This window comes from Phoxinus phoxinus (genome assembly GCF_949152265.1).
Source record: "Phoxinus phoxinus genome assembly, chromosome: 3".
In the NCBI taxonomy this organism is placed as follows: Eukaryota; Metazoa; Chordata; class Actinopteri; order Cypriniformes; family Leuciscidae; genus Phoxinus; species Phoxinus phoxinus.
In genome coordinates this window covers 22,575,301-22,587,519 of record NC_136878.1, presented here as the reverse complement: position 1 = coordinate 22,587,519, position 12,219 = coordinate 22,575,301, and the positions used below count along the sequence as shown (strand labels likewise).

The 12,219-nt window shown below is 42.9% G+C and overlaps 1 protein-coding gene and 1 long non-coding RNA gene across 8 annotated transcripts in view; both read left to right on the top strand.

Annotated features, from left to right (window-relative positions):
• Window positions 1–12,219, top strand: part of LOC306996212 — a 1,114,438-nt gene that overhangs the window by 1,041,104 nt on the left and 61,115 nt on the right. Inside the window, exon 2 of the long non-coding RNA XR_013797030.1 lies at window positions 406–814. This is a non-coding gene — a long non-coding RNA (uncharacterized lncRNA). The remainder of the gene's footprint in view (window positions 1–405; window positions 815–12,219) is intronic.
• The window catches only part of rxfp2l (relaxin family peptide receptor 2, like), a gene marked incomplete at its 5' end in the record, with an annotated part of 43,451 nt that continues 31,249 nt past the window's right edge, over window positions 18–12,219 (top strand). For 2 of the 7 annotated variants that reach the window (XM_079608482.1, XM_079608487.1), the window contains 3 exons: window positions 5,678–5,748; window positions 7,028–7,156; window positions 7,345–7,416. In XM_079608482.1, the coding sequence (XP_079464608.1) occupies window positions 5,736–5,748; window positions 7,028–7,156; window positions 7,345–7,416 (214 nt within the window). Of the gene's footprint in view, window positions 84–338; window positions 388–1,488; window positions 1,544–5,650; window positions 5,749–6,796; window positions 6,913–7,027; window positions 7,157–7,344; window positions 7,417–12,219 lie in introns of those variants that run through there. The other 5 variants (XM_079608484.1, XM_079608486.1, XM_079608481.1 and 2 more) reach the window with 5 other exon arrangements.

Genomic DNA, 12,219 nt, shown 5'->3' with positions numbered 1-12,219 from the left:
AAGAAAAAAGTACAAGAGTCATGTTGACAACAGCAGAACTGAGATGAGGCTACGATGAGTGATTTCTCATTTGTGACCTTGAAGTAAATATAATATGATCAATAATGATAATAGCCTACATTTGATTAATAAAGCACCTTTCTCAATCTAGAATTAAATAAAGTAGGCTAGCCTATTTAATAAAGTACATAAAAAAGTAAAGATCGTAAACATAGATAATCAAAACAATTTTGATATCCAGAATAATATACAGGAATAAACAACATTTATTCGTTCTTGATAGGTATACGTTTAAAAATAAAATTTTTAACAGGCTACCTTCTTGAAAACTGTTTAAGGTCGGGACATTCATCAGGACGTTATAAAGGAGCATAACACAGCCATAAGGTCTGTCTCTATACATAGGTTTCTTGTATACAAACAATACCGGATGCGCGCGCATCCTAGAGGCAAGACCGCTATATGTTATGCCGAGTTCTGTAAAAGAACATTGTAATTAACATAGATTTCGCATTGTTTGTAAATTCTTGTTGACTCAATAATAAACTGCAATTTCAGAGTTGGATCTGTTTGCTTGTGTTTCATTTGCATATTAATATAACATTATGTAAAAAGTTAGTTAGTTGACTAGTATGAAATTGTCCAACTAAGTTTGCGAATCATAAAAACATGACATACCCTATGCATTTAGGTTAGTTTACAGCACAACAGCTCCGCGTTATCTCTGCTTCTGCTAGATATAGCCGTAAAGACTTTTGCTTTCTGCCTCTTAGATGCGCGCGCATCTACGTGATGACGTTGCACAGAAACCCGTGTATATGGAATTTTCTGAATAGATGCTTGGAAGTTATGTTTATTTTTTTTCTAGTAACTAGTGACTTTGGTTATAAATTTGGCAACAATGTTTAATGTTTATTCCTGAGAGAATCACTAAACTGATGATTACTCATTATTCTTCATCTTTAGTTTACCTTTCTAATTGTGTAATAATATTACTCATTTGTTTTTCTGCTGAGGGCCGAACAGATGTAGATTGTAGACACATCTTCACGATATAGTTTTTAGACAACACAATTTTTATACTTATAAGACGTGCCCCGTTAATGTTTCTTTATAATATAGGCTACAGTACATGCACAGACACACATTTCTGTTGTCAATGCCTTAACTTGCAAAGTCTGTACAGGAAAGTTGCAACAATATGCCTTAAATATAGTCAGAGCACATGTTTTCCTTACGCAAGCACTTTTTTGGCACTGAGAAGTTGCTATGTCCAAGTACTATCTGTGGGATATAGTCATAGTCTCTCTCTCTCTCTCTCTCTCTCTCTCTCTCTCTCTCTCTCTCTCTCTCTCTCTCTCTCTCTCTCTCTCTCTCTCTCTCTCTCTCTCTCTCTCTCTCTCTCTCTCTCTCTCTCTCTCTCTCTCTGATCTGGAACTAGCAGCTCAGGAGATACACACTCACTTCTCTCTCAGAGCACTACGCATCATGCTTCCTCCTCTCCTCCTCTCCTCTCTCTCCTTTTCTCTTGCTTTTCTTTCAGGTAAGACCCACTTTTTTTTAAACCTCATCTCTTTATCTCTAAATGTATCTCACACAGGTAACCACATGGCTGTCTGTGGTCTTGAGATACTCTCAAGAATTCCTTTTCTCTGCTTGCTACTTTTTCATTCCGTCTTTGTGGTGTTTGTGGTGAATGCAAACTGCTCAAAGAATGTGTGAGTGAATACATGCAGATGAATGACATAATGAACCATCTGTTGAATAAGGCACTCTGTTAGTTAATGGATTGCACTTTTGAAGAAGCTTTATCAGTATGAGTATGTTGTGATTAAATTAATATAAATGTGATAAGGAGCATTTTCCAATCTAAATGAGCTTCATGCCGTGGGATGTATAATAATCATGTCAGCATTATGCTTATAATTGAGGAAAGTTCTTGTAAAATCTTGATAGAACGCTGGTTCTCCTTTTATCTACGGTACTGTAGCACTTCTGTGAAGGGCTAGACAGCAGAAATGACTTGGACATATCCAGTTTAGTTTAATTTTAGTTTTAGTGTTTGTAAAGGAGTGTTTTATTATGTGATACAGTATGTGCGTTTTGTCAGTGTGAGTTTTCCATAGCTTTCAGATATTATGCTGTAATGGTTTGGTCATGGTGTCATTACGTGATATTCAACCTGTTTTAGATCTGTCTGTGTGTGTGTGTGTGTGTGTGTGTGTGTGTGTGTGTGTATGTGTACGCAGAGACAAACATGCAAGAACACACACAGCACACATTCTACAAAATTCCCCATGGTGTTGGAAAGCAACACCATATTTATTCACCTGTCAGAAGATTCTCACATTTTTATACACCGTGTTATGAACTGTGGCAGCTCTCGTGATCCATACTCTACAATATTTTGGATCATAGACAGACACAAGTATGAATCAAAAATTCACTATTCCCCCAGCCACCTCGCGCATGGTGGTTGAGATCCTCTGTTGGCTTGCAGTGTTTTGTTCATGCTTAGCAAAATTATTTCTGCTAGAAAGTTTATTTTATCTTTTAAAAACACTGATCATTTAATAACACTGTTAAGAATTTGTTCTACCTTCAAGGCTAATAATGAATTATGCAGCAATTTACGTCATATGCTGCTATCAATTAAATGACATTCATAAACAAACTTAACTTTGGAATGCTTTTCCAGTGTAAGAAAAAACCTCATCAAACAAGATTACTAAGAAACAAAGAACATAAGTTGCTGTTCAAGACTTAGCATTGATTAACATCTGTGTAATATTTCAAAAGGAAGATAAAAATGAGCAAGATAGCCATGCATAGACTCTCGGACTGAACTGATATTAAAATTAAAACTGACTTTCATGTTATGACTCATATTCAATAAATGAACCGTATTAAAATTCTAAACTATTTTGTCTAAATAAAGGAAATCTAAAATCAATAATTTTAAGTGCTACTAAAGAGAACTTATAGGCATCACAAAATTATAATGTACAGTCTGAAAATGGATATTCGTTGTAAAATCTGCTAAAGATTACATTTAATATAGAGGAATAAGTCGTATAGTGTAGAAGAGTATGAATGTGAACAGAATGTGGTCGTATTAAAATAATCTCTACAATTAAATGAAAAAAGAAACTGATGAAGTAGTTTTCAGAATGAACCTGTAGCCTCAACCTAGATATACCGTATGCTGACTTGAGCAGTGAAAAGAAAGAAAGAAATATTTATATATTAAAGCCAAACTATTGAAAGAGATGAGTGGAAATAAGTGAAGTGTGGTACTGAATAGCGGCAAAAGGAAGTGCCACAGCTCACTTGAGGTTCACATGAATGACTAAGATTTTCAGTAAATCATGACAGTGTCATAAAAAGATGATATCAAGATGAGAACAGATATCAACTGATATATCCCCTATAAGAACAAATTTACAATTCCCAATAATTAAAAACAGCCGTTGTTGTTGTTTAGAAAAACAAAATGCTTGTGTGCAAATTTTAAAGGTAGCTCTTTATTTTAGTCCTGTTTCACATGTACATGTAATTTTTGTTGTAATGAAATGACACTAACTAACAACTGGGCATTAACCCTGAACCCCTAAACCTAACCTTAACCCATGTTACCTTATACATTACAGTATTTTCTTCAGTAAGTGCACTGGAAGTACATTGAAAATAAAGTGTTGTAAAGAAAGAGAAAGAGTCTTGTCTTGAAAAGAAAGAGCAAAAATTTAAATTTTAGAAGTACAATAGCTTTTCACTGGGGAATATCCTCAAAGGAACATCTTTCACCTTAGTAGTACCTTAGTCTAAGGTAATAATATACACCTTTTAGCGGTAAATAAAGTATAATGTTGTCTCTTTCAGGATATTGCCACATTTTTCCATATTATTTCTGAGAGTGGGTCTAAACAGTTTTACTGAATTCAAGTTATGTCCCTTAAATTATAAATATCATAGGCTAGAGATTTTTAGCCGCTGGACGGTGCGTGCGTGTGTGAATGTGACCTTTCAGTTTCAGAGCCACAACAAGTCAGATTTCTCTCTTTCAGGCTCACACATATTCTTTATTTTTAAGTCTTGGTGTAAAGTTGACAATGTAGACCAACTGTGCGTGTGTGTTTGCATTTGTGTCTGCCTGTGTTTAAGAGATTTCAAGAGGGAAAGAGATTCTTGAACAGCCTAGTGTGAAGGTTGAGGTTTTGGAGAGGTGAGCTAATTGGGTTTTGTGCGGTTCAGGGGAGACGGACTTATCATCTACGTGAATGACTTACCGTACGATAATGATGCCAGAGCAGTGTATCGGGAAGGCATACGAGAGGATTATTCAAGTGTTTATGTGTGTGTGTAAATAATGGAGAGAGAGAGAGAATGAGGATTTCAGCTGACCCTTAGATTTGATGGGGATGTGTAGGTGTCTGTGATACATGGCAGCGGCTCCCCAGGGCTTCAGGTTAGACTTTATATTTTTCCTGCAGGCAGGAAGAGAGAGAGTCCATTGACTGGAACATGGTGTATGAAAAGCAGAATAAGGAATGCTGGATTGCCAATGACAGAAGGTTTCTGTGAAAGACGCTAAGAATGAAAGCAAATGAAGATGCCAAATTTTGTATCAGGGGGATAGCCTACAATCTTGAACGTTGTCCTGTTCTGGGCCACGAGGAGAGGGACACACTAAAATTCTCTAGTATAGCAAACTCATTGTGGGGTAAAAAGGATCTTATTCATACATTTTAACAATGACTCAATGTTGGAAATGACAGAAACATATAAGTGAATTAGTGAATGAAGAGATGAATAGCACACACTATACACCATCTAAATGCTTTTTTTCTCAATATTGAAAAATACTTTTTATGCAATTAATATTAATTAAATAAATACTATCGTTTTGCCGTGAAAATGCCCATAAATTAATTTAAAAAACAGTCATTAAAAAGAATTCCCTCACAATCTGATGTGATACAGACAAGATGTCCTTCAGTCACATACAGGCAGAACAGCTTAAGTTGTAATCAGCTGTCTGTTGCACTTGTTTCAATTGAAATATTCAAAATAAACCTGAAGCGCCCAATGCTGTTAAATCTCCCATTTGCTTCGATAGAAACTTCTCAGCCCAAATACAAAAAACATGTCTGGGTACCCTGCAGAGTACTGGGCTTTGTATCTGCAGAATCAAATTATTATTATTATGTTTTACTTTGAGAGCTTTGCAGAAAAACTACATTTATTTTCCTCGCATTCTAGTTTTCAATATACTGTAATCCTAGCTGGTAGACTTGCTGTTGTTACTTTAATATTGAAAGCAGCAGACACCACTTTGAAGACTGTTCTGGCAAGGATTGTGTTTCTGAGGTTTAAATGTAAAGAGTTTAATATCACATATTGAAAATTGATTATAATAAATGGTAAAATTGCATGCTTCTTCAAACCTTACATTCCGAGGTGTTACATAGCTGCAGTGTGCTGTTATCCATCAGTTCGAGACACACTGATGCTGTCATGAGGTTGAGAGGTCACGCGAGTGGTGGCAGGGTTAACTCAAACCTACCAAAGTCTTCCATCAGTCACGTGACCTACCTGCATCATGAACTCTGACCTCCAGAAGAGTACCAAAAGGGACGACAACAACATTAGCACATTTCAGTTTGGCATTTGGCAAGCATGAGATATGATTTGGCTGGGATGACTGTTTTGTGATTCGGCATGAAACGGAAATCATTATGAAGGTAGAAGGTAAAACGTATTTTCTTTCCTATTGTGATGCATATCCGAGTGAAGGCTTCTTTCACAGGAAAACTGTTGCATTGATTTTGTCCATCAGGAATTGACCGTTCGCAAAAGCCACGCCCCTTAGTTATTGTTACTACGCCCGTCAAACAATTGAGAACCATAGCAATGGCTGGGTTGAGATCCATACATTAAGTGATTGGTTTTGGAGTAATGCAGCAGACATATCCTCCAGGGCACGACAGAAAGTATAGACAGAATAGCGCACGGGAGCACATGCACAAAACAGTTTTGTAAAATTATATATTAATCATTTTTATTTGATCATATATCATTTTACAAAACTGTTTTGCGCATGTGCTCCAGCGCGTGCTATTTCAGTCACAACACTGCAATCAGAGGACGCGCTGAAACATCAACTCTCAATGCTGTTCTCTTCATTCATAACTCAAACTACTGAGAAGGATATTTGTGTTGAATAGTTGTGCAACTGCGCGAACTTTGTTTTGAAGTTTAATGTTTGAGTTCCAGAGGAATTTGTGACTGTGTACCTGTTCAACCACATCAAAGTTTCGTAATTAGTAAGTCCGTGCTTTTTCTCTTTTTTCCCTCTTGTTTGCTGACTGATGAGGGGGCCGCAGTGCCGTAGTGAAACGGTGTTTGTACATGTAGCCTATTTTTTTTAATAATAGTTGCAAGCAATCATAAAATACAGCAAGTTTTAAGCCCGTGCAGACCTCACTGCCATAGGCGCATCATTGCACTATCTTGCTGAAATCGGAATGTTTGACGGAGGTCCTTCTCCTTAGTTACAGTTGCTGAGCTAGGATTGGACGAGAACCGTTCGAGGGCGGGGTTTTGCGAACGGTCAATTGACTGTCACTGGATCGTTCGTTGTTGTTTGCCCCGCCCTCACGCCGAACAGAAGAAAATAGATTGGCAAGAGAGTGGGGAAGTTAGGCCTATTTTAATTAAAAGTCTCATGAATGCACTATTTGAATGCACTCAACATTGCAAATCTAGTAGAGTTTTAATATTTTCATTTTTTAAAAATAAATTAATACACATAATTTATAATTACCCGGTTACCTTGGCAACACGTCAGGTTTTTATATTACAACGGCTGAGGGAGTGACGGCAAATTTGACATCTTTCGTTCTTCTGACTGCTGTAATCAATCTCTCTATATTTTTCCCTCTTTTGGAAAGTTGTGAAAGTGCTACAAAATATCTGAGCAGACTTTGGCAAATTGTTTCAGTGCATTCGTGTGTTTGTGTGTATGTAGATTCTTCAGGTTCTGATATGTGTCCATTGGGTCAGTTTCCTTGTGGGAATCTGTCGGTGTGTTTGCCTCAACCGCAGCACTGCAACGGGCAGCAGGACTGTCCTAATGGAGCAGATGAAGAGAACTGCGGTAAGACTGCGGGCAGGAGCGCACAAAGAATAGATTATACAAATGCAGTCATAAACACAAGCACTGATGCAAATGTGCATGCATTGGCACATTATATTACCATAATAAACACTATATGCATTTAGAAATATGAATAGCCTACTCCAAATATAGAAATGTCATTCTTAAAATATCTGTGTGTGTTGTAGTGGATAACAGTGGTTGGCCCCATCTCTTTGATGCATTCATGAAAACAAGGGTCCAGGAGTCGAAAGAGTGCAGTGAGTATTTTCTCTTTCTCTTTTTTTCGTTTTCTCTGTCTGTGTTGCTTTGAATGTGCTTGTGAATTGTTTACAAGATAAACATAAGACAAACATCAAATTCTGATTAAATCTTGCAGCGTTTCTCTTGATCTTGAGGTGTAAGATGACGTTCTGTTCACAGTTATCATTTGTTCTCTTTCGAGAGTACTCTCGTGTTGCGTAAGCTGGCTTACGCATCGGGAAAACCCCTTTTCTCGAGAAGATTGAAGCCAAAAATTATCCTAATAATTTTTCTTTAGTTTAAAACACACTTGCTGCAGCAAGCAGACCTAAGCGAGACGGCTTGCACGCTTATTGGCTGCTCTGCGGCAACTGCTGCAACCTATGGACAGGCACGGCTGACGTGAGAGCCAATGAGCCAATGCTTCGCGCCCTCCCAGTGTCACAGACCGCCAAAATCGGCGTGGCTTCATGTTATAAAAAGCCGCACCGTCCATAGATGCCTTGATTTCATCTCCTTCAGCGAAGTATCCTCTTCGCTGACTCTGGAAGAAGCCTCACGCCGTCGAAACAAGCACTCAGCGGGACTGCAGGACTGAAGAACGTCGTTCCAGCTGCGCTATATGGCACGCACTATACCTTTCAAAGCTTCCGACACACACGCAGTGGCGACACACACGTTTTCTAAAAGAGCAAATTGCGGGCGTTGTTTCAAATGCCCCTTGAAACCTGCGGCTCGTGCCGAGCCCCCCTCACAGCTGGGGACCACCACATCCTTTGCGTTTCCTGCCTGGGGAAGGATCACGCCGACATCGCGCTCTCCAAAGGCGCCTGCCCGGAGTGTGACGAAATGGCCTTATCGACCCTGCCGCTCTCTCACGGGCCGCGTCGTAAAAAGCACCGCTCTCAGAGAGCTCCGGAGGCTTCAGTGACATGCGAGATCACGCTGGCTGGTTCCCCGCGTGTCTCGCTCACTGATTCGCCCTCACCTGTCCTCACTGATGGTCAACGCCTGGCTGTTTCCGCCTTCGTTCCCATCACTTTTGGTGCACCGGAGGGTGACGACGTCGACGAGGACAGCTGTTCTCTCGCCGCCTCGGGAAGTGAGGACTGGCCGGGCTCCATTCCGGACCCCGCCCCCTCAACCCAAGCCAGTACCAGCGGAACTAGGGCCAGCGTGGACTCAGAGCTTGTTCGCCTGCTGACTAAGGCCGTTGAAGACCTCGGCCTCGAGTCGTCTACACCCGAGGAGCTGACACGCAACAGGCTCAACGAGTGGTTTCTGCAGGGGCGCCGCCAGACCCCTCAACAAAGGCCCGCTCCGTTTCTTCCTGAACTCCGAGACGAGTTGACTAAGTCATGGAAGGCGCCGTTTTCACACAGCGATCCGAGCCTAGACATCATTCTACCCCTAGCCATACGTGCAAAAGCATGGGAAATCATCCCAGGTGTGTCAGAATGGGTGCTAAAGATAATAAAGTGAGGTTACTCGCTGCAGTTCGCACGCAGACCCCCGCGCTTTCGAGCCGTGGTCGAAACGACGGTGAAAAGCGAAGTAGCACATCTGCTTCGTGCCGAAATAGCGAAACTGGTGAGAAAAGGGGCTATAGAAACCGTCCCTCTGACAGAGCGAGTCAGGTTTTTACAGTCGTTATTTTCTCGTCCCAAAGAAGGATGGCGGTCTCCGACCCATCCTAGACCTCAGACATTTGAACAAAGTGCTTATGAGGCGATCGTTCAAAATGCTGACGACCAAACAGATCCTCGCGCAAATTCGCCCGGGGGACTGGTTTATGTCGATGGATCTAAAGGACGCGTATTTTCTGATACAAATAGCGCCCCGTCACAGGCCATTCTTGAGATTCGCCTTCGAGGGTCGAGTTTATCAGTACACTGTTCTGCCGTTCGGCCTGTCTTTAGCTCCACGTACGTTCACGAAGTGCATGGATGCGGCACTCGCTCCCCTGAGACAACAGGGCGTGCGTGTTCTGAACTATTTAGACGACAGGCTAATTCTAGCTCAGTCAGAGACAGAACTGATATCTCACAAAGTTTTGTTACTCAGTCATTTGGAAAATCTGGGTCTCAAAATCAATTGGAACAAGAGTTTGTTGTTGCCCAGTCAGAAAATCTATTTTTTCTGGAAATAGAAATAGACTCTTGACTATGTGTCAATGAAAGCGCGGCTTACGTCATAGCGCACACTCTCTATCCAGCGCCTAGCGGCGTCATTCAGAGCCGGCAACGTCACTCCTCTCAAAAGTTTTCAGAGGATTCTGGGCTGCATGGCCTCGGCTTCAGCAGTGCTTCAGCTGGGTCTGCTGCACATGCGCCCCCTCCAGCTATGGCTGAAGTCCCGCCTCTCTCATGGACGTCAGGCGCCTTCGTCTCAAGGTTACCCAGTGCTGTATCGAAGCCCTGGAACCTTGGAAGGCAGCTGACTGTTACCAGTCGGGCATCGATATGGGAACTGTCTCAAAGCTAAAAGTAGTCTCGACAGATGCATTCAACCTGGTTGGGGGGCCCTGCACGAGGGCAGGCCGACCTCCGGTCTATGGTCAGACCTGGAGAAGTGCCTACACATAAACTGTCTAGAGATGAAAGCGGTAGAACTAGCTCTGGAGTTTTTTCTCCCATGCTTGAGGGGTCACCACATCCTAGAAAACATGTAGGTGGTATCCTACATAAACCGCTAGGGCGGTATCAGATCCTGGAGCCTTTTTGCCATGGCCAAACGCCTTCTCGTGTGGGCTCAGCACAACCTACGCTCACTGAGAGCGGCGCATGTGCCAGGCATCCTGAACTTGGGTCCAGATATGCTATCCAGGGGCAATGTTCCCCCAGGGGAATGGTCCCTTCACCCCCAGGTGGTTCAGTTGATATGGAGCATCTTCGGCAGGGCAGAGGTCGACCTCTTCGCCTCAGAAGACAACGCTCATTGCCCAACATACTTCACAAAGAGCAGGGACGGGTTGGCCCACGACTGGCCCAATCGCCCGCTCTATGCTTTCCCACCGATCTCGTTGTTACCACAGGTCATCAAACGGATCAGGGAGAACAGGTGCGCTGTGCTCCGAGCTGACACAGCTAGTGGGAACATCCCCTTGCCCGGGGGAGGAAAGACCTCCTCTCTCAGGCCAAAGGGATGCTCTGGCATCCCCACCCCGAACTGTGGGCCCTGCACGCATGGGCTCTCAACAGGTACCCGTTAACCTCCCAGAGGGAATGTTAAACACTATCACAGAGGCTAGAGCGCCCTCTACCAGGCGACTTTACGCTTTAAAATAGTCAGTGTTAAATGGTAAAATTACTAGCTGATGCTCAGCACAGAACATGGATCCGAAAAACTGTGGAGTAACGGAGTTACTTTCCTTCCTCCAAGAGCTTTTGGACACGGGTAGATCCCCCTCCACGCTCAAAGTATATGTGTCGGCCATTGCGGCTTTTCTAATGCCAGCGTCTTGTCAGTCACTGGGGAAAAACGACCTAGTCTTCCGTTTCCTCAGAGGAGGGAGGAGATTAAACCCTCCTCGACCTCCGTCGGTTCCCGTTTGGGACCTTTCCACGGTCCTAGAGGCCATGACAGGTGACCCATTTGAACCAATGCAGTCCATAGACTTAAAATATCTTTCACTCAAAACCATCTTCCTGATTGCCCTTGCCTCAGTCAAGCACGTGGGTGACCTGCACGCGCTCTCCGTGAGCGCTACCTGTCTTGAGTTCGGGCCCAATGATTCTAAAGTCATCCTCAAACCGAGACACGGTTATGTTCCCAAGATACTTGCCACTCCATTCAGAGCGCAAGTCATTTCCCTGTCTGCTCTCCCTGTATCTGATTGTGAGAGGGACATAAATGTTCTCCGTCCTGTCAGGGCCCTGAGGATTTATGTGGAGCGCGTTGCTGTGTTCAGACAAACGGAGCAGCTATTTGTATCCTTTGGTGGCCGCACTAAAGGGCTGGCTACCACTAAGCAGAGCCTTTCACATTGGATAGTCGATGCTATTTCACTGGCTTATGCATCCAAAGGCCTTTGCTGCCCGCTTGGGCGTCAGAGCTCACTCTACTAGAGGCATGGCCTCGTCCTGGGCTTGGTCCAGTGGGATTTCACTACAGGATATCTGTAAGGATATCTACATTCATCAGGTTTTCTAACTTAGAAGTTCCCGCGCTACAGGCTAGACTGTTAGCCGCGCTACAGCAGTTATCCTGCCCGACTTAGGTCTGGCATAACTGTGCTATAGCCTAATGTGTCAAGCATTCTTTTATTCATGTAGCACTTAGGGTCCAATCACATTCAGCCCCACCCCTACATACTCCCTGTTTAGGCCCCTTCTTGGCCTGAACATTAGTTACTCGTCTTATGTGCACCGGGCACTTGCCCTGGGACATTGATGAAGGGAGTCTTTGTGAGCACACACGGCATTTTACACGGGGTTCCCAATGCGTAAGCCAACTTACGGAACACGAGAGTACTCTCGAAAGGGAACGTCTCGGTTACTGACGTAACCTCGGTTCCCTGAGATGAGGGAACGAGTGTTGCGTAACCTTGCCGTGCTTGTGCTCCGATTTGGTATCGCTTCAGACGATGAAAACAAGGCATTTATAGGCGGTGCGGCTTTTTATAACATGAAGCCATGCCTATTTTGGCGGGCTGTGACCCTTGGAGGGCGCAAAGTGTCCTCATTGGCTCTCACGTCAGCCTTGCCTCTCCATAGGTTGCAGCAGTTGCTGCAGAGCAGCCAATAAGCGCGCAAGCCGTCTCGCTTAGGTCTGCTTGCTGCAGCAAGTGCGTTTTAAATTAAAGAAAAATCATAAGGATA